Source organism: Chelonia mydas, chromosome 5 (assembly GCF_015237465.2).
Source record: "Chelonia mydas isolate rCheMyd1 chromosome 5, rCheMyd1.pri.v2, whole genome shotgun sequence".
In the NCBI taxonomy this organism is placed as follows: Eukaryota; Metazoa; Chordata; order Testudines; family Cheloniidae; genus Chelonia; species Chelonia mydas.
The window spans coordinates 102,684,720-102,707,477 of NC_051245.2; the positions used below are offsets into that span (position 1 = coordinate 102,684,720).

General features: G+C 38.3%; 1 protein-coding gene across 10 annotated transcripts in view; it reads right to left on the bottom strand.

Moving 5' to 3' along the window:
• Nucleotides 1-22,758, bottom strand: part of PTPRD (protein tyrosine phosphatase receptor type D) — a 2,140,771-nt gene that overhangs the window by 168,100 nt on the left and 1,949,913 nt on the right. For 6 of the 10 annotated variants that reach the window (XM_043546218.1, XM_043546214.1, XM_043546216.1 and 3 more), the window contains 7 exons: nucleotides 14,358-14,546; nucleotides 13,141-13,149; nucleotides 12,392-12,409; nucleotides 10,653-10,763; nucleotides 9,217-9,228; nucleotides 7,029-7,298; nucleotides 2,620-3,201 (listed from right to left, as the gene is read on the bottom strand). In XM_043546218.1, coding sequence (XP_043402153.1) covers nucleotides 2,620-3,201; nucleotides 7,029-7,298; nucleotides 9,217-9,228; nucleotides 10,653-10,763; nucleotides 12,392-12,409; nucleotides 13,141-13,149; nucleotides 14,358-14,546 — 1,191 coding nt within the window. Of the gene's footprint in view, nucleotides 1-2,619; nucleotides 3,202-7,028; nucleotides 7,299-9,216; nucleotides 9,229-10,652; nucleotides 10,764-12,391; nucleotides 12,410-13,140; nucleotides 13,150-14,357; nucleotides 14,547-21,556; nucleotides 21,562-22,758 lie in introns of those variants that run through there. The other 4 variants (XM_043546220.1, XM_043546222.1, XM_043546221.1 and 1 more) reach the window with 2 other exon arrangements.

Below are 22,758 nucleotides of genomic sequence, written 5' to 3' on the forward strand. Positions count from 1 at the left end.
TTATGGCATTCTCTCTCTCTGTGTATATTTTTATATATACACACACACATACACACAGAAGAGAGAGAGGGATTCAAGCCACAAAAATGTAGATTTGAATACTCCAGATTTTAGAGGAGGGAGGATATGTATTTGAAGTTTTCATTAATCTCATTACAAAGATGGACCATTCACAAAATTTGGATCTAGATCGAGGTTTGGCGCTGCTCTAAGCTGGAGTGCACTGACGTTGGAACAATTTGTATAGTGGGGGTGCTGAAAACCATTGAACAAAACTGTAAACCCTGTGTATGATGGAAAATATTTCAAGTTAGGGGGGTGCTGCCATACCCCCAGCATCCCTACTTCCAGCACCCCTGCCGGAGTGCTGTATTAGGTCCAGCTTCCCTACCCCTATCCTGTTGATTGAAAATGTTCACATGCCGTCAGGCTCATGCTTTAAAAAGCCTTTCCTCTCTCAAAACTGTTGTTTTTATGAGACAGTGTAAAAATAAAATGTCAGGTCAAGTCAGTTCCCAAAGTGAAAAGACTGGCACTGAGAATCACTCCAATAGCATCATCATTATCATGACTTCATGTTACAGCAACAAGAAGAAACAGCACAGGAGGGCATATTAAGTGATCCAGTTTTAACAGCACAAGGATGCCAGAAATGTTTAAATACATGGAGAACTCCTCAGGTGACTATGCTCAGTAACATAACTTGGGTCAGTCCAACTGGACCACAGCAGGAAATAGTTGCTCTGTAGGAGTTAATGACAAATTCCTACTGACCTCAAACAGATCAGGACCAGGCCTTTCCTGAACAAAATGGTTGAACAGCTTATGGTGTCTCCATCTAATACAATTGATCACTAAGCTAGAAAGGGGAGAGCAATATGGCAATCTAAAGACTGGCCTCTGAAAAATGTTACAAATATGTCAAAAGCCAGAATTAGTGTTCACTATCTAAATATACATACAAATATCAATTACATTGCCATTAGGTATATTAGAAATGCTAATGAATAAACTTCTAATTTTAAATAATTTTAAAGACTGTACACACATTTCCCCATTATTACACAGTACTTGCAGAAATTCCAAGACAACAAATCAAATTCTGTTCTCCATTTACACACATGTAACTCCACAGAAGTCAGTGGATTTGCATGCAGGTAAACAATGGCAGAGTTTGATCCAATGCCTTGAGTTATATTTTGGAGACAGGTTTTTCAAAAGTTGAAGGACCTTGAACTTCTACTACAAGAAACTTTGCTAGTGCTAAAAAAATCAACTGACTTACAAGTAGCATTCTATATTTCTAGATGATCACTGAACTATGGCAATATTTCACACATCTTGTTCTAGAGCAAAAAGAACGAGGAGTACTTGTGGCACCTTAGAGACAGGGGGGGAGGAATAGCTCAGTGGTTTCAGCATTGGCCTGCTAAACCCAGGGTTGTGAGTTCAATCCTTGAGGGGGCCATTTAGGGATCTGGGGCAAAAATTGGGGATTGGTCCTGCTTTGAGAAGGGGGTTGGACTAGATGACCTCCTGAGGTCCCTTCCAACCCTGATATTCTATGGTTCTATGACTAACAAATGTATTTAAACATAAGTAAATAAATAAACAAAGCTTATGCTCAAATAAATTTGTTAGTCTCTAAGGTGCCACAAGTACTCCTTGTTCTTTTTGCTGATACATACTAACACTGCTACCACTCTGAAACCTGTTCAAGAACAGTAAATAATAGGGAGTTTTTATTCCATAGAGCTACAATAAAATAATTTCTGAAGTTTAGCACAACCAGAATTTCTGGCTTTTGATTTCATAAACATTCTTTGCATTCACTGAGCTTGCTAGTGATTTGATAATAAAATTAACTCATAGACGTAAAGGTCCTGTACACAAACAAAACCTACCTGCAAACATAAAACAAAGAAATAGTGACCTTGTTTTACCTAGAGCTATGGTGCTTTCTGTTGATGAGTGGGGAAGGGAAGTTTATAAATCAGAAGTGCATGGATGTGCTTCTGTGTACATATACACTGTTTTAATATGATTTTAAACATTTTCAAAATATACAGATATATGTATATGTATGTGCATGTATGTGTAGTATATATGTATTTTACATCTCCAAATCAATGTTAACAAAAATGATCTAACATATGATGCCCCATATACAATCTACATCAAAATCAACTCCACAGAATATTCAAGGACAAGACCAGTAAAAATGCCAGCTAATAACTGCGGGACAAACATAGTGTGGTACTTAGCATCAGAAGTACTGTCGCAGCCAAGCAGTGGCCACAACATTTAGCTTTCTTCACAGTCTCACTGAGAATACTGTTGCTTTGGTAGAATTGTTTGACATTTATACATTGCTGAAAAAGGGAATGGAAGATTTGACGATAAAGACGATAATTTCCTCCATTTTAATGACTGCAAGGGCTGTGGAATGGCAGAAAGATGGTTTGTGAATGATGCCTTTTAATAGGCAACATTTTGGAAGATAAAAAGAAAACTTTGGACATCTCTTGGAAATATTTATTTCCCAACATTCACTCACTCAAATACTCTCTGCCCAATTTCTACATGTATGTAATTTATTCCACCATATTGCAGTCTTACCTCCTGTCTGAGTGATGACTTGAATGTCAGCAGAGAGGGGTCCATCCCCAACAGAAGTAAAAGCAAGAACCTTCACAGAATATGTCTTCTGTGGTACTAAATTTCCAATAGTGGTGATATGGCTGTCAGCCACATTGTGTTTCATCCAGCTGTTGACGTGTTGGGTGGGGTCCATGGTGTAATAAACTCTGTATCCTTGAATTTGGCCATTTGGTTCCTCAGGTTCTTCCCATTGTACTAAAATTGTAGTTGAGCTCAACATACGAGCCTGTACACTGCGAGGTGCACTAGATGGTGCTTGTTCTGAGGTCCTTGTTGACACTGGCTCACTGGGTGGGCCCCGTCCAATATTATTTACAGCAACTACCCTGAATTCATATTCTGAATATGGGCTTAGACCTGCAACACTGTAGCGCGTTGTAGCCACCCCATCAATTTCTTTATACGGTTCCTCAGAGTTTTTAGGTTTATGTTGGATTATGTAGTAAGAGACTGGCTCAGGGTTCCCAGAATCCCAAGTCAACGTTATGCTTGTTGCTGTGCTTTCCGTCACCACAGGAGTTCCTGGAGGTTTGGGTAAGGCTAAAAATAATACCATAAAATTAAGTTAATAAATAGTACATAGCAATCATTCTTTACTCTTAATGTGTGATATGAAATCAAACAAAGCAAATCATGACATGAAATGGGTTGAAATGTAGTTGATTTGGGCAGGAGCTACATCCCCTATTTAGAATTCAACTCTTTCATAGGAAATCCAATTGTTTAGTACTGTTATTTATTCCAGAAACTTAACAGAGAACACAGAAATATCTCATAACCCACATTAAAAAAGGTCTTCTGATATATGGCCCAATAATGATTTTTACCATAGATCCACTAAGCACCTGCACAAGAACAGCCATGAGAGAGAGAGCGTGCACTGTTAAGGCTTGATTTGCAGAGGTGTTGGATATCTTCAGTTTCTAATGAACTCAGCAGGAGTTGCAGACAACCAATAGCTCTGAAAATCAGCCATCAAGTTTTTAACCATTGCTGCTTTTGAAAAGTATACGGCCCTTGATTTAGCTAGAATGAAGGTAGCAAAACACAGTAATGAAATGAGAGGTTTGCTTATCTACTAATACTATTGCTGCCTGAATCGGTAGTTTATAATTTTAGTAATGCAGGAGTAGGCCAGATAGATGGACTAAATTCAAAGAACATTGCAAACAAGGACACGTTTTGAAGTGCAACTATACTATAAGGGCTGATCCTGTAAGGAATTGAACTGATCTCTGCCTGCAGTCAGTATGAGATTAGGGGAATCAACACATCATGGGGCATGCTCAGTACTTTGGTACTGGATCTTATGTACTGTGTAGTGAGTTTAGGCACATCCTTGAACTGTACCACCCCAGGAGGCCTTCCAGTCACAATTCTAGCTTCCTCCTTGCTCTGGATGGAAGTCAACATCAGCAGCTAACTATTACACACTTGCTTCAGTTGCATTGGCCAGTGAGTGGGGAGCAGAGCTAAGATTCTCCCCCTACCTCACTACGTTGTGTTTATGTATCCTGAAGAGGAAGTAAGTAGGTATACAGCACTTATTGCTGTGTGCCCGGATTCAAGGTCCAGGTAGACTATTCAGGGTTTTAAGGGGGTTGTTCTCATTTGCTTTTACTTTCTTGCATAGGCATGTACTCCAAGTCAAAAGTCGAGCCCTAAATAATTTTCTGTGGCTATTCTTAAAGCCTATTTTCCCTCCAAATCACTGCTTACTGCCACAGCTTTCCAGAATCTAAGAAGTCTGTTAAACAATTATCTGCAAAGACAATTATAGAACCAGTTTCACTTAGCTGCATAGTGAAGCACAAATGTATTGTAAATTGTGGAAAAGTGGGCACCATTAATTGTATGCATCTCTGTTACCTGTATTGCTTGTGCAGTGTCTACCCATGGTGAAAACACATCAGCCTACAAAAGTTTCCGCCCAAACCCTATGCTTCTGTTTCTTACTTTCTGTCCCATTCACACTGCAGTTTTGTTCATACAAAAAAAGAGAACTTGTTATTGCTAAGGAAAACTTGCTATTTGGACATGAGAAAATAACAAGGTTTGTTTTGGGGCTTCCTTTTCTCTTTCAACAAATGAGATTATGCATTGAGTAGGAGAATGCAGAGGGAGCTTTCACTGCCCAGGAAACATGCCCAGAAGTTTGCCATAGTCTAGATCTACATTTTCTTTTGGACTGCCCAATGAAATATTAGCATTAGCCAGGGGGTAGCTCTATCAGCAGGCACTGGGGCAGGACACAATAGTTGGCATTAAGAAGCAACAGAGTTGGCCCTGCTCTTAAAACCAGCCCTAAATCATTCTGCTCTGCACATATCTCAGGGCATCACCACTTGGGCATTTGAGTTGCAGAACCCCTGTGTGACATGGACGTAGGGTTACCATACGTCCAGGTTTTCTTGGACATGACCTTTTTTTTTTGTAGTCCACTCTCCGTCTGGGTGGATTTTTGAAATAAGGGTCAAAGTCTGGGGTTATTGCAGAGCAAACATTACAGCTCAGAATGAACCCCAATCAGTCTGCTTCCCAACTGGTCCCTCCCTGTATCCCCAGCTGATTGGTCCATTCGCCTGCAGCCCTGGTTCCCAGGTCTTTGAGGGGGCCCTGCAGGGAGATGCTGACTGACAGCTGGTGCTGCGTCCTGGGCTTGCAACAGCCGCCCCGCCACTGTGACAGCGAACAACACTGCCCCCCACCTCCACTGAATACTTCTGCCACAGGTATGCACTCCAGCATCCCCCAGTTACCCTTCCCAATACATATACACCTCTCCAGGACCCCCACTCTACCCCCCTCCAACACCTCCTTCTCCTCCAGCATCATCTGTTTGGGAACCTGAAATATGGTAATCCTACATGGAACCCCTTGGCAAAGGGTCCCCTGTTCTTTGCAAAAAAAACTCTCACTTCAGACCAGACAAACTCACACACCAAACACCTCTTAAAGACATTTGGCCATAAAGAGGAACATACAAGGTATCTACAGAGAGTTTGTAATTTGTCAAGATTCTTGATCATTGTGAGATGTACAGACAGGTAATATTTAAGGAATAATATATTAATATTGAAAATATGCTTTATGGACTTGGAGTAGAAATTAGTCATCAGGAGATACTGTGTCTTGGTGATGGCCCATGTGGGCAAGGGGGAGTTGTCACCCTGCCCCATTTGGCTGGTGATATAATGCAAAGCTCAATTGTTTAGCCATGTGCAATAGTAAGATTTTGATTGGTAAACCTTCAGAGGCAACTATCAATACCACTTGAAGATGAAAAATGAGCTTTACAACAAGGGGTTTGCCCTGTCTGTGATATAGAAACAAAAGGCTGTTTGCAGTATAATGCAGAGGAGGGAGAAGCACTATCCATTCACTGACGAAACCACCTGTGGATGGGAAGTGCTTTCATGAACATATGGATCTTGATTCTTGAGAAACCATCCAGTTGTGCAACAGACTGAACTTTGCAGGGTGTGGGGGAAATCTACTTTATTAGACTAGAAAAGATAACTATTGATAAGTATAGGCCCAGGTTTACAATTTATGACTTAATTTTGTATTGTAAATATTTACTTGCACCACCCTCTTTCATTTCTAGATGAAATTTTATTCTTTCCTAAATAAATCTGCTTTTGTTTTATTGTAAGTGCTCATAGCAGCAGTAGTTTAAGGTAAAACTGGGATACATGGTACCCTTGGGTGCAGAAGGTTTTCTGTGAGTAGTCAGTGTCAGGGCTGGATGTCACAGGAGAATAAATCAAAGGGACTCAGAAGAGAAGAGTGTGAGGGGGGATTTGATAGCAACTACCTGAAGGGGGGTTCCAAAGGATGAAGCTAGGCTGTTCTCAGTGGTGGCAGATGACAGAACAAGAAGCAGTGGTCTCAAGTTGCAGTGTGGGAGGTCTAGGTTGGATATTAGGAAACACTATTTTACTAGGAGAGTGGTGAAGCACTGGAATGGGTTACCTAGGGAGGTGGCGGAATCTCCATCCTTAGAAGTTTTTAAGGTCCGGCTTGACAAAGCCCTGGCTGGGATGATTTAGTTGGTGTTGGTCCTGCTTTGAGCAGGGGATTGGACAAGATGACCTCCTAAGGTCTCTTCCAACCTTAATATTCTATTATTTTAAGACAGACTTCCTCTCACTGGACACAGTAGGTAACAAAGTGAATTACAGTCCTGGGTGCCGAGCACAGTTACACCCTACACTACACACTTCTGCTACTTGGAGCCAGAATTTGGCCTAAAGCTAATACAGATCATCATCTTCTTTAAGGAAGTTATCAATTTTTAACAACTGTGTCAGAAAAACAAAGAACAAGTCATGTCTACATATACACAGATTATATATGTAAAGTACCTTTGACAGTTATCTGTGCTATTGCTTCTATAACACCAAGGGTGGACATAGCAACACAAGTGTAGTTTGCAGACTGCCTGACATCATTAAGCTCAAGGACATTCCTCCCTATTGGCATATCATCTTCGGGCGTCAGATCTTCAGCCCCCAGCATCCATTTCACATATGGCATTGGTGACCCCACGGCAACACAGGTGATGTTAACACTCCCTCCTGGCATGATCTCATGATTGGTAGGTGGGATAGAGAACCTTGGTGGGACCCGGCGAACTGGAACAAAACACAAAAAAAGTAATAACATATACAAAAAGGGAAAATGAGTTTTGCATATAGACTACATGAACTGTACAGACACAATTTAACATTTTAAACATGTTATTCCAATTTGCCAAAAAATAAAATATACAGACTACACAAGTATATTGTCCGCACACAAAGTAAATTATATTATATTTACTTGTTGATATCATTAGACACATTCATACAAAAGTTGATTCAGACCTACTAGGGGCCCACAATTGACTAACTATATACTAACAATACACAAACACCATGCAAAAGTTACACACACACACATATACATATATGCATGTAGTTTGTATGCATATATATATAGAGATATATATAATATGCACAGAAGAAAACTGGAGGGTTAACAGCATGCTTGAGTTGAGTACCAAAACCAACTTCAATGCTGCGTACTTCCAGTTGATGTGAATAAATGTGCTGGACCACATTGTCACATCACAGCCCTGAAACACATCACCTACAATACACTGAAAGTGCAATTTGATTTGCTTTCAGACTCAAAGTGGATGCAGCCTCAAGACCTCACACTAACACTGAAACAAACATAGAAAAATATATATAGTCACAGGAGAAGAAACAAGGCAAAACCAGTATGAGTACTGGATTTGGTCATGCAGGCAAGCAAATGACAGAATCTGTAGAGAATCATGCTCAGGAAAATGTTGGAGAATCAAAATTACAGAAAGAAACAAAACTGCTAAAACCAAAAAGGAAAACTTATTAGGAGAAAGAATAAAACTAAAAACTGGGGGTTGGATGGGTTGACAGAAACAGGAATTTAAAGGAGGATAGGGTTGGAGGGAGGAGGATATTAGATTAAGCTCAGGTTGTTATGAAGCATCTATTAGGTGGGGCCACTGGGGAAAGAGCAGAACATTTAACATTCAGGATTCTACTGTGTTTGCATGTAAGGAAAGCAAAGTAAACTACTAGGATTAGTCATATTAGAGGTTTTCTATATTCAAAATGTGGAGCAGCTGATTGAAAACACATAGCAGGATATCGCATTAACAGAATAGTTAATAGTTAAGCAAACACAACACCGAGAAAAAATTACCAGGCAACAATAAATCAGTGTTCCTGCTTCAGATATTCTCTGTGTGTGCACATATGTGTGTAGGAGGAGGCAGAGGGAGAAGTGGCAGAGAGGTAGGTTTGTATTTAGGCCTTTAATTGGACAAAGTACTCTGCACTGTATTTATTTGAGGTTGATGAACCAGAAGCTAATCGTAAAACATTATTTTTAATCAGCAAAAAACAAAAAATAAAATAAGGCACTATGAGTAACAGAATAAACATTGTATTAGTTTGAAACCTTTCTGCTGGATTTAGTTAAATTTTGGTGAACTACTATTGACTCAAGAGGGACTTACTGCGATGGCCTCGTGAGTGAATGACAGGCATGGGGAAACAAGCAAATGGCATAACATGCCTTCAGCAGCCAATTCAGAGGCCACACAAAGCAAGAAGCAGGCAATGTGGAATTTGTAGTATCAAACAGAATTGTTTTAAACAGAGGGGAGTTTAGTTTTCATGCTTGGGCTGCTTAGAGAAGCAATTGCAGGGAAATCATTCTTGAACAGCAGGCATCAATATAAACAAGAAATTAAAGGAAAAGAAAAAAGCAGGAACACTGACCAAGTTTACCAAACCTTAGTGTTAAAAGTTACAGGTTGCCATGCACCCAAGTTCATTCTCATCATGCACAACAGTTAGACATTTGCACGCATCAAAAGCCATGACCAGGGCATTCTCTGCTTAAACATAACGTTAACTTAAAAAAGGCCACAATGCAGCTACATTCATTTCATTTGTATTCTTTGTTATTGGTTTAATTAATAGTTTTGTAAGGTGGGTAAAAAGTAAAAAACACACCAACCTTCTCGCAGCTCTGAGGGATGTAGGGGGTTTGATGCAGAACACAATGAAATGAGGAAAGGAGAAAAACAAGGGAAACACAGAGAGAGTAAAAAGGCCATATCAAGGCTTTCAACTGCTACTTGAACATCTTTATTTGCTCTAATTAAACCTTCCTATGTCAGCTTGAAAAGTTAGCAATTTCTCGCCGCTATTACGGTGTTAGAAACAATAGCTAGCATTATTTTGAAATTTTCCTTTGGATAAAAAAGGCACACATGCTTCATGCAGTACAGGAAAGTCAGTATTTTTCTGAGGGAGGGAAAAAGGATCAAACAACTTTCTAAGGATGCCATGAAACTTTTCTTGGGCCAAAAAACCACCCAAAACAAAACAAAAAAGAAAATAAAACAGTTGATTGAAACATTATTTCTCACAAAAATTTCAAGATCAAGCTAGATATTTTTGGTAAGATCACCCACACTACAGTAACGAGCTTAAAGCTGTTTCAGCTTTCACACATATTTTCCGCACCCCCTTAGTTTGTAGACATATATATATATATATATATTATAGGTATTGAAGCATAGGCTTTATATTGTACAGAAAGCTACATGAACCAGCTGTTGGAAATACTGTCAAAGAGGAACCACTTCTTTCTGTTTGAAATCAAAAGAACACTTTCACAGATTTTAAAATTAATCATTTCTATTACAGTACAGGGAAATATGAATGTATCTTCATAATTCATACCTGTCATATAGACAAGCAATTAATTTTTAAAGTACAGTCAGCTTCATTACTGCAGTGGCAGGGATTACACTTTTCTGATAATGTTTAAATAAAAAAAAATATATATATATATATGTGTGTGTGTGTGTGTGCGTGCATGTGTTTATACCCCCCCCACATGATAGATAGATAGATAGATATAGATGTGTGTGTGTAAAGAAGATATAAAAAAGGAAGAAGAATATACAATTGTGCTCTGCATATATTATTTTAAAGTTTGAAGCTTTTCCTTTGTAACCCAGCAGCAGAGGTTATGTAGACATACACCCCATTGCCTTGGAGTTATACCCAGAGCTGATTAGTAGCATACCAAGCAACTACCTCAGGAGTTTGAAAAGAAAACACAAAAGAAAGAAACAAAACAAAATAATAATAATAAAAAAAAATGCAAAGCACGGGTCTAAATCAATGCAGGAAAAATAGAAGCCAAGATGTAAAAGTGTAAATATACTTACAAACCTTAAGTCACAGGATAGATTGAACTCAAGAGTGCTTTTTAAAAAAATCCCTGTCCTCTAGAGTCTAAACTTTTAAAACATATTTAGTTACTGTTACTTTTACCATAGCAGTTTGTTTATTACTAAGTTAACTGCACAGATCCTGAGAGTATCTCAACACCCCCTGAGCCTGAATGAAGAGTGGATGCCAGGGTTATGTCATTCCTACCTCTGACATATAGATTGGCAGGGGCAGAATAGCGTGTACCCGCACTGTTGGTTGCAACACACTCATATTTGCCTTGGTCAGATTCTTCACTCAGTTCAATTTGGAGGGCACCTGTATGAATATAAAATATATAGCCAAAGACATGGTCAGAGAAGGTTTTCTAGATCCATAATTATACACCGCTTAACAATACGAAAAGCCCTGTATGCGAAGGTCCACTCAACGTCGGTTCATTTTCTTGCTAAGGTGCACAGACAGAAAATGATGCGATGAAAAAAACAAAGATTATTTTTTTCACATCATCAGTGCTAGCACAGGAAACAATTTGCATTTGACAGAAAAAATCACTTTTTAAACAATACTTTTTTTCCCCCTCGACCATTAAAATGAAGATGGGTGAGACTGCTTCAAGGAAGTATGGCTTTTAAATAAAAGAAAAGAGATTAAGTTGTTGGGTTGTTCTATTTTTCTGAGTTTCTTTATTTTTTGTAACAAAAGTAGTGGAAAAGGTGGTACTCTCAAAAAAGACAGGACAGGTTTCAAGAAAGTCTTCTGCTGAAGAAAGCCAAAAATGTGCAGCAAGAACAAAAAAGCTGCTTAAAGTGTTAAAAAAAAAAAGAAACTGCATTAGTCATTCATAATTATCAAAATATTCTCTTAAAGAAATAAAACTCCCTTAAGACATGCAGATTGGTAAGAAAAGAAAGACGGTTTGCCACAACTTACAATCTTTTAGTACGTTTGCTGAAAAACAAAGAGCAGTTGAATTAGAAGACAAAAAAAAGTTTAAAAGCATGGTCTATGCCAACAAGGAAGAACCAACCAACCACTGCTGAGGACCTCAGGAGGGCCCCCCCTAAGACACCCATCAAAATCCACGAGTGGGATTAGCAGTGTGGTGTCACAAAACCCAAGAAAAATACAAAACAAGAATTATAAAAGAAGTGAACATTTTTTGTCAAAGTATCAAAAACCAGCAATACCATACACCACCAAGAAAGACGACTCATTAACCTTTCATTTCCAAAGCCTGAAGATCAGAAGACCCAAAAATCCAGAGATGGGGTAAATCCAAGAAAAACAAAAAAACAAAAAACAACAAGGAAAAAAAAAGCATTGCTGTAATTTCGTAGGGGGGGAAAAACATTTTCAACTTTATGAAGTTAAAAGAAAAAAAGAATTGGAGAACAACAAAAACAAAAAACCTTTTTTGAAAGATAAAGACAAAAAGAAGATATTCCATGTTGTCTTCTGCATGTCTGCAACTGTTCTCCAGACCACCTTGCCTTTGGTCCAGAACAAGAACAGCTAAGGAAGAAAAAAAATGATCTTTTTTTTTTTGTTCTAGTTGAACAAAAAAAAAAAAAAAAGAAAGAGAAAAGAAAAAAAGAAGACGAAGAAGAAGAAGAAGAAAAAACAAAAAAGAAAAAAAGAGGGACAAATGGTACGCTGTGACTGGGCTATGGCCAAAAGACCTGGATATGCTTCCTTTGAAGCATATCACAAATTAAATATATCTTTTTCAAAAATGAAGAAACAAAATAAGGGAAAGGAAAAGGGAAGTGGAAATAAAGGTCACAACATGAGAATCACTGATCATAACCAAACAGAATAAAGGAAAAAATAAAGATGATGGACATTTCTGTGTTGTTGTTTTTTAACAGGACAAAGATGAGAAGGATGAAAGGACAGAAAGAATGAGTAAGATCATTCTGTGAACGTTAGTTCAGCACTCTTACCTCTTATTGGTGTACCACCTGGGTGGATAATATGAATGCAAATAAGATTAGAAAGAAGAAGCATTAGTACGAGAAGAAGGAGGCTAGGGCTTTGGAAGAAGAATCAAATTAGATTTACAGAATTAAATAAGGTCTTAAAAAAACTTGAATTACTATACTTTTAAAACAGGAATATATTAGATAGTATTATTAGATTATAAAAGCAAGTTGCACTGTACCACAAAGGGCAAAGGCCACAAAAAGCAGCATTGCCACTCTCAGAGAAGCATCTGAGTTCTTAAGTGTTTGGTTATAAAGGGTTAGAAATATATCGTATATGCCTCACATCCTTAAAGAAATACTTTACAATAATGTATTTAATACATAGTTTAGGAAAATATTGGATATTCTATTTAAGGGTGTGTATATATATATATATTCTCTATATATATATAGATAGAGAGAGAGAGAGAGGATACACTGAAGTCTATCTGGAAACAAATACTGCAGTTTAAGTTGGATTATGGCATTCACTGCACTCTATGTGATACTTGTGTACTGTTTCTTCTAGACAGGTGTTGCTATGATCGATACAACATTTCTGTGGAGGTGTGTGTGTGCGCCACTACGGAGATCTGGTGACTACACTGACTGTTAGTAAAATGCATGCCATGCATTTTAAGAATAATAATCATCATAGTAATATAATAATAATATTCTGAATATGGAAATTAGTGGGGGTGAAGTGCGCTTCAGAACTAAGCACTTACCAATAGATTCTGGAGATTTAAATACGGAGAGAAGAAAGACAGCATAAAAATATTATTATATTCCTTATAATTTGGCACAAAGTTTTCAGTTAAAACTTTATATACTAAATAATCTACGTCACATGTGAAAATTAATTCTTAATTTACATTAACAGTAGGTTAATTTACACAGTTCTGCTGACAACAAGCAAAGAGTCAGTTAACAAGACGATTTAACATCACAGGACAGGTCAAAAGCTGAGAATTCTGGGAAGACAGGTGATTAAACAACTTAGATTCTACAGCAATATCACTATCATTGCCAAGGCAAAAGGCTTATTATCGCCCCATTATATTATTTGGGGATAAGCTTTAAACTTAATGAATTTAGAGTTATCTTTTTTTTTTTAAATCTAACGAGAGCAAAAGAATAAACTAAGGTGGAAAGGGTGGGGGGTGAAAGGACTATTAGGGAAGTGCAACGGGCAAAGAGAGAGAAGCAAAAGCTGGAGTCTACACCAAAAGCAGGCTTCTGTAGATCCAGAAATTGTAGGATTCAGAAAGCTTTAGCGTGGGCGCGCACTACTGTGGCTAAATGTGTTGGAAAAATGCTCAGCCAGCAAAAAGCCCTTTTTTCATAGGTTACCCAAGGACTTTTTTTACCCACCCACCCTTTTTTCTAAAGGTATGGTTACACATGGGAAAAAGTATTGTGTTTTATGTATTAGTGAGAGGAAAGAAGTTGTGTCAAAACTGGCTAATCTTTGGTGGCTTCAAATGTGGAAAAGACAGCACAAAACACACTTTTTATTGAATATTTTTAGTGTCTAAATATGAAAGTTTTGGTTTTGATGAATATAACCATTGGCACTCCTTGAAAGTTCTGAATGAAGTCCAATGTTGAAATAAATTTGTGGGGAAAAAAAAGGAAAGAAAGAAAGAAAGAGGAGAAAATGGATCCGTCAAATACTGCGGAAAAGCAGTAAAGAAAAAAAATATCAAAAATACAGTCACAGCAGTGAGCAATGTGGAGTGAACAGAAGCTGCAAAACACACACACACACACACACACACACAGACGGACTCGGGAACAGGCTATGACAGCATCACAGACATGGACAACACACTCAGTAACACAGAAAAGAGAAGAGGAAGAGAAATTTTTACCTATAAATAAATAAAAAAATAGTGTGAGAGAACAACTCTGGGCGTTAGTGGAAACAGTAACGAGACCCTACCTGATCGTAATTGTTTGATACGTCCATTGTTGTTGCTTGTGTCAACAGGTAAGAAATCTTTGAACCAAGTTATTTCAGGATCAGGATTGCCGCTGGCTGCACATAACATAGTGGCTGTGCGAGTGCGTTCGACCACCTTCAACTGGGGGCCCATATCAATGGTGGGAAAACCACGAGGAATTTGATCCTCTGAAAAGGAAAAAAAGTCTGGTTTTATAACAATCTTTCACATTTGTTATATAAAAACTCATACGTGTACAACATACAGGCCCAGATTCATAGCCACAGCTCCAGCTGCTTTGCATTGAAGTGGCAGCTAAGGTCTTCCAGAGTAGAAGGGGGTGAAGCAGAGAGTCATGCACTCCACGTGATCCTCAGATGCTGTAGTGGCTCCTATGGGACCACAGCAGCCAGCATAACTAAGAGCAGCTCCCACTTGAGCTGTTCTATATTATGCCAGGTGTTGTCAGCCTAGAATCAGAGGAGCATAAAGGTGGCTCAGAGACAGCTTTCCATCAGATATACTCTGTCTCAACTTGGCATAGCTGAGGATCTGGCCCACTATGTATTATGCACATTCTTTAAACACCCATTCATCTGTGCAAGGTGAGGCATTATCATACCAACACTGTTCCTCTTGAAGTGTCCTCTTTAATGTATGCAGAATGTTGACTAGTGGTTAGGGCATTAGCCTGGGACCTGGAAGACCCACGTTCAATTTCCTCCTTTGCCTGTGAGTTTGGGCAATTAATTTTGACGCTGTTCCTTTGATTGCTGTTCAATTCCTCATATGTAAAATAGCAATAATAGCACTTTACTACCTCAGAGGAGTGTTATGGGGTTGAATACATTAAAATATTTATCAGGAGCTCAGGTACTGTAGCTAGGATAGATACATAGAATAATCATTATGATTTTGAATGTATATTTATAGTATCTTTCATACAAAGCACTCAGATACCACGGTAATGGGCATGGTGTATAAAAACCTAGGGTTGAAACCCTGGTCCTACTAAAGTGAATGACAAAACTTCTGCTGACTTCAGTGGGGCCAGGATTCCACTCTGCATACACAGATCCTAGGGGAATTTTATGAAGTTTATTACACCTTAAAGATTGCCTAAGATGGTGGTGCTTAAGCCCTGGTCTACACTGGGGTGGGGGGAGGGGTGATCTAAGTTACGCAACTTCAGCTACGTGAATAACCTAGCTGAAGTCAACGTACTTAAATCGACTTACCGTGGTGTCTTCACTGCGGTAAGTAGACTGCTGCCGCTTCCCCGTCGACTCTGCCTGCGCCTCTCGTGGCAATGGAGTACAGGAGTCAATGGGAGAGCGCTCGGGGGTCGATTTATCACGTCTAGACTAGATGCGATAAATCTATCCCCGCTGGATCGATCACTGCCTGCTGATCCGGTGGGTAGTGAAGACATACCCTGAGTCTGTATTAGGTTAAGGCTATGGTTTGGGGTTCAAGTTCAAAGCTGAATCAGAACTAGAGTAAGATTTGGATTCAATGGTGCTGAAATCTCATGAGCTGTTCTTGAAGGAATCTGTCTAGATTTCTATCCAAAATAGAGCAAATCTCATGAGGCCAATCATAAGATTGCAGCTATACCCAAACCTAAAATAGAAAGGACCAAATGTGTGAGGAGAGATTAACTAGCAGGGATTTTATTATGGACCCTGAGCCCTCTGAAATCTGAGAAAGTTCACATTCCATGTTGTGGATTTGGCTCCAGTTCATCTGTAATATATATTAATTGCTTTTCCCACTTCTGGGGTGGAACACAAAAACTATTTAATACGACACAGCTAAGCTGTATACCAGTAGTTGAGCATAACTAATTTAACATGCTTGGAGAAGTTAAATAGATAATATGTTATAATCCAAACAGGAATTTACTTATCTTACAAAAAGTACTGTTGGATCAGGATTGCAGTTTTACATATCAATCAAATGACAGCATCTTCAACATTGCCTCTCTACTAAGGGCGTCATCCTAAAATGTACTGAACATCTTCAATTTCCAGTGAAGTCTGGGAGTTGTAGTTGTTCAGCACACCTCAGGAGAAGACACTAAGAAAGTAGAATACCACCTGCTGAATCATTAACATTACTTTTTGTAGCACTTGGCCTTTCCCTATAGATTTCCAATCTAAGAAGTGACTTGGAATAATCAAAACTGATGAAATCACACCTTAAATTAGTAAATCTGCCATCGTTTCCTTAAATTAGTAAATCTGCCACTGTCCTTTAAACAAAGGACACATGCTGTAAGATGCTCTTTCTGTCTGTGGTCTCGTATCCTGTGCCTAAACTCTGAATTCTTTGGGGCAGGGACTGACTTTTATTATGCAGCTATTATGCATAGCACAATGAGGCGCTGCTCCCTGATTGGGGCCCCTTATGCACTACTGAAATACAAACAAATAAAATAATAATAATAGGGCTGTTGATTAATCACAATTAACTCACGTGATTAAATGTAAAAAAATTAATCACGATTAAAAACATTAATCGTGATTAATCACAGTTTTAATCACACTGTTAAATAGAATACCAATTGAAATTTGTTACATATTTTTCTACATTTCCAAATATATTGATTTCAATTACAACACAGGAGATAAAGTGTACAGTGCTCACTTTATATTGTTATTTTTATTACAAATATTTACACAGTAAAAATGACAAACAAAAGAAATAGTATTTTTCAATCCATTTCATACAAGTACTGAAGTGCAATCTCTTTATTGTGAAAGTGCAACTTACAAATGTAGATTTTTTGTTACATAACTGCACTCCATAATAAAACAATGTAAAAACTTCAGAGCCTACAAGTCCACTCAGTCCTACTTCTTGTTCAGCCAATCCCTAAGAGAAACAAGTTTGTTTACATTTACTGGAGATAATGCTGCCTGCTTCTTATTTACAATGTCACCTGTAAGTGAGAACAGGTGTTTGCATAGCACTTTTGTAGCTGGCATTGCAAGGTATTTACGTGCCAGATATGGTAAACACTCATACGCCTCTTCATGCTTTGACCACCATTTCAGAGGACATGCTTCCATGCTGATGATGCATGTTAAAGAAAAAATGTGTTAATTAAATTTGTGACTGAACTCCTTAGAGGAGAATTGTATGTCCTGCTCCATGCTTTTACCCGCATTCTGCCATATATTTTGTATTTTGGTAGTCGCAGATGATGACCCAGCATATGTTGTTTGATTTAAGAATACTGTGACAAAGTTCCTGCTCTACCTTGGTGGGTCTTGCACTTATTGGCGGATTTGCTCGCCTTGGAGCTTCACGGCAGCCCTCAGCTTGGCCGTTTTTCTGAATTCACAGTCCAGGTCGACTCCTCCTGTGTCTGACCAGGAGTTGGGAGGATTTCAGGGGAACCCGGGCCCGCCCTCTACTCCGGGTTCCAGCCCCGGGCCCTGTGGAAGGCAGCTGTCTAGAGTGCCTCCTGGAACAGCTGTGCGACAGCTACAGCTCCCTGGGCTACTTCCCCACGGCCTCCTCCCAACACCTTCTTTATCCTCACCAAAGGACATTTCTCCTGGTGTCTGATAATGCTTGTACACCTCAGTCCTCCAACAGTCAGCATTCTCACTCTCAGCTCCTAGTGCCTCTTGCTCCCAGCTCCTCACATGCACACCACAAACTGAAGTGAGCTCCTTTTTAAAACCCAGGTGCCCTGATTAGCCTGCCTTAATTGATTCTAGCAGCTTCTTGATTGGCTGCAGGTGTTCTAATCAGCCTGTCTTAATTGTCTCCAGAAGGTTCCTGATTGTTCTGGAACCTTCCCTGTTACCTTACCTAGGAAAAAGGGACCTACTTAGCCTGGGGCTAATATATCTGCCTTCTATTACTCTCCCGTAGCCATCTAGCCTGACCCTGTCACAATCTTTAACTTCAGATTTGACAAAACACAAAGATAGCTACAGCACTAGACCCAAGGTTTAAGAATCTGAAGTGCCATCCAAAATCTGAGAGGGATGAGGTGCGGAGCATGCTTTCAGAAGTCTTAAAAGAGCAACATTCCAATGCAGAAACTACAAAACCCGAACCACCAAAAAAGGAAATCAACCTTCTGTTGGTGGCATCTGACTCAGATGATGAAAATGAACATGCGTCGGTCCGCACTGCTTTGGAATGTTATTGAGCAAAACCAGTCCTCAGGTTGGATGCATGTCCTCTGGAATGTTGGCTGAAGCATGAAGGGACATATGAATATTTAGCACATCTGGCATGTAAATAACTTGCGACACCGGCTAGAACAATGCCATGAAAACGCCTGTTCTCACTTTCAGGTGACATTGTAAACAAGAAGTGGGCACCATTATCTCCTGCAAATGTAAACAAACTTGTTTCTCTTAGGGATTGGCTGAACAAGTAGGACAAGTGGACGTGTAGACTCTAAAGTTTTACATTGTTTTATTTTTGAATGCAGTTTTTTTTGTACATAATTCTACATTTGTAAGTTCAACTTTCAGAATAAAGAGAGTGCACTACAGTATTTGTATTAGGTGAACTAAAAATACTATTTTTTTCTTTGCAGTGCAAAATATTTGTAATAAAAATAAATACAAAGTGAGAACTGTACACTTTGTATTCTGTGTTGTAATTGAAATCAATACATTTGAAAATATAGAAAATATCAAAAAATATTTAAATAAATGGTATTCTATTATTTTTTAACAGCGCGATTAATGGTGATACATTTTTTTAGTTGCTTGACAGCCCTAAATAATAATAAATAAGGTTCAGAGTGTGAGCCAGTTTTTGAGCTTCATATAGCTGTGTTGTTTTGTTTTGGTGTTTTTTGCAAGTTCTATGAACTCATTCCTTCCCTGTGGGTGAAATTCAACCCTGTGTAGAGCCCTATGTACCACTTAAGTTCCATTTCAGGCATCACTATAAGTCTTAGGAGGGACGTAAGTGATACACATACATTGTGTTGGGTCTCTGCACGGCAGTGAATTTCAGTTGAAGAGTATGTGCTAATATCAGTGTGTAGAAATGGGGTTTTCATCTGAGTGTTTTGTGGGGTGTTAGGAGATAGAAGGTAGAGATTTCAAAGGAAGCTATGTGAGTTAGTCACCCCTTGAAGTTACATGGGAGTTGGATGCCAACTTCCTTGGGTTCCTTAAAACCCCAACTGGAATGTATTATATAAACAGCAATGAAACACACAGGTTTCTAGGTGCCTGATAGTCTAGGAGGTAACACTGGAAACATAGTAGGGACAGAGAATACCTGACAAATCAGGCTATGTTAATTATAATAATCTTTTGGAATTACATCAGCTTGTTCTTTACTGTGGTAAAGGTTTAACAGATGTTTTTACAATTATAGAGCTGCTCTTTGTCTCAAAAAGAAAAGTGAAAAAAAATCAATAGCTACTATATAATACATGCTTTATTATCAAATGCCGTGCTTGGCAGCTATTGACGTGTAATTTTTTACGAGACTAAAATAATTTATTAGGAATTGTCCAATGTTAACTACATTGCTTTCTTTGTACAAAAATTGTGTGATCTTTTTAAGTAATTTCAGTAAAGCTTTCAGAGCCTTTTGAAAAACTTACATCTGGTTATCCTTGAATACCTGACAAATCTTCGCATTCTCCAGTGACAGATATCTCCCTAGGGCTATTTAATCACTGGAATCATGAATACATATAAATATTGCTCTGGTACAGTAGTCACTATTCTCCTGCAAGTTTCCATCTCTCTTCAGAGCCAATATCTCCACCAATCAGCAATGAGTGTCAAAGGCTTACAGTGCTGAGGCACTTGCTATAGGCTCTTACCAAAGAAAACTAAATTTAATAATTATTTATCAGATGTGAAGCCTTTACCTTGGGAATAACTGACAAGGTTTGACTTGTGCAATGCAGAAAGCACTCTAATGCATTTGCATGACCTTTCTGTTCCTTCTTGGCTCATAAAGAACACTCCAGAGCCGCTTTTTCATATACACAAGTGCACAACAAAGATAATCTATCTTGCATATTAATAGGATGGAGTATGTAAAGAGCTTTCTTTTCTTATTTTTAATAAGGGTAATTAAATTCCATCCATCCCCCTTATGCACAGAACCTCTTTGAATGCACTGTCTTCATTAAATTTTCATGAGAAACATCACAATGTAACAGATTCGAATAGCCAGAGCTGTTATACTTTGACAGTTGTGGCTTGTTTCCAATCTGGCTGTGAGGTATTTGGCAATAAAACCCAGTATTCAACATAAAACGGACTGGGGAAATAATGAAATTTCTAATTGGAATGCTTATCTCAGTGGGTGTAGTTCATAAGATGTTAATTGCTTTTTTCTTCTCTAAATTTATTATTGATTTGTATAAAACTGTCTTTCCAGTTTGATGACATCAAGTTTGATAGATCATCCATTGTGCTATGTTGTAGAACTGAGAATCAAATCAACGAATGACTGTTAGCCAACATAAACTTTTACATAAAAAGTAGCTATTACAAATTATCAATATATTAGTCGTTTTAAACATCAACATGAGGTGCAAAGAAAAAGTATTTTATCCAGTTCATTACTGTGCTCATTAAGCTTTAAACTGTAGTTTCATATTAATATTCAATCATACTGAATTAGCTCCTAATTCATCAACAATTTAAATCACACTTGACCTTCACAAAGCCATTTGGCACTGTCATTTTGAGAGGCCATTATAGGGCAGATTACTATGTCCTCATGCTTAGTAAGTCACATAAGTAATACAGATTTTGTTTAGGATGACAGGTGCAATAAATCTGGAAATGCAGTTCATTCTTTGAATTTTGTGGAGGACAGACCTCAATATTGATGCAAAATATTAGTAACATTATTAAAATTTATTATTATTATTAGGTCATTATAAACTTGTTAGCATCTTTACTGAACAATAAGATATAACTACAAGTATGTCATAGGATGCTTGAAAATATTACAATATCTGTGTATGATTTAGTTAGTTATGTTATAAAATATTCAGGTTGATTGAAGAAATTGCAGGTGGTTTCTGCTTTCTGTGCCCAAGGACAAGTAAATGTCAGGAAGATAACCCCACCTTAGCCATAAAGCCACGTTTATTACCCTTGTTTTATCTAGACCAGAACATCTCCCTCTGTATAAGATACTGGTCTGGTACAAATGTAACCCTTATCTCAAGAAAACAAACCATGTAAAACATTCACGTTTTAGGAAAAGACCTGCTTGTGAAAAGGGACTGTGCTAGCAGAGCAATAAATCTAGGTGTAGAGTGTGCTTTTCACCTACCCAGAAAAACTTCCCAATAAACCTACACAAAGAATTCTAGAAATATCCTTGTTGAAACATCATTCAGAAAAGCCTCTACAAAAAACATGTATTGTTGGAAATGTTTTAAACCTTTTTCTTTATTTCTTCTATATTGAGATGTCAAACACCTTTGTGAAATGTGTACTTGCAAATATGTTAGCTAAATGCATAGCTCCTAAGATAACTGCTGTATAAATGAAACCATGTAAATGGTAAAATTCTTTATATGCCAATGTCATAAATATAAAGGGAACGGTAAACACCTTTAAAATCCCTCCTGGCCAGAGGAAAAACCCTTTTACCGGTAAAGGGTTAAGAAGCTAGGATAACCTCGCTGGCACCTGACCAAAATGACCAATGAGGAGACAAGATACTTTCAAAAGCTGGAGGGGGAGGGGGGGGAGAAACAAAGGCTCTCTCTCTCTGTGTGATGCTTTTGCCGGGGACAGAACAGGAATGGAGTCTTAGAACTTAGTAAGTAATCTAGCTAGATATGCGTTAGATTCTGTTTTCTTTAAATAGCTGAGAAAATAAGCTGTGCTGAATGGAATGTTGATTCCTGTTTTTGTGTCTTTTTGTAACTTAAGGTTTTGCCTAGAGGGATTCTCTTATGTTTTGAATCTAATTACCCTGTAAGGGATTTACCATCCTGATTTTACAGAGGTGATTCTTTTTACTTTTTCTTCTATTAAAATTCTTCTTTTAAGAAACTGAATGCTTTTTCATTGTTCTTAAGATCCAAGGGTTTGGGTCTGTGGTCACCTATGCAAATTGGTGAGGATTTTTATCAAACCGTCCCCAGGAAAGGGGGTGTAAGATTTGGGAGGATTTTTGGGGGCAAGACGTTTCCAAACGGACTCGTTCCCAGTAACCGGAGTTAGACGTTTGGTGGTGGCAGCGAAAGTCCAAGGGCAAAAGGTAAAATAGTTTGTACCTTTGGGAAGTTTTAACCTAAGCTGCTAAAAGTAAGCTTTGGAGGTTTTCATGCAGGTCTCCACATCTGTACCTAGAGTTCAGAGTGGGGAAGGAACCTTGACAACCAACATGGAATCTAATGATCTTGTTAAACTAATTACTAATGTA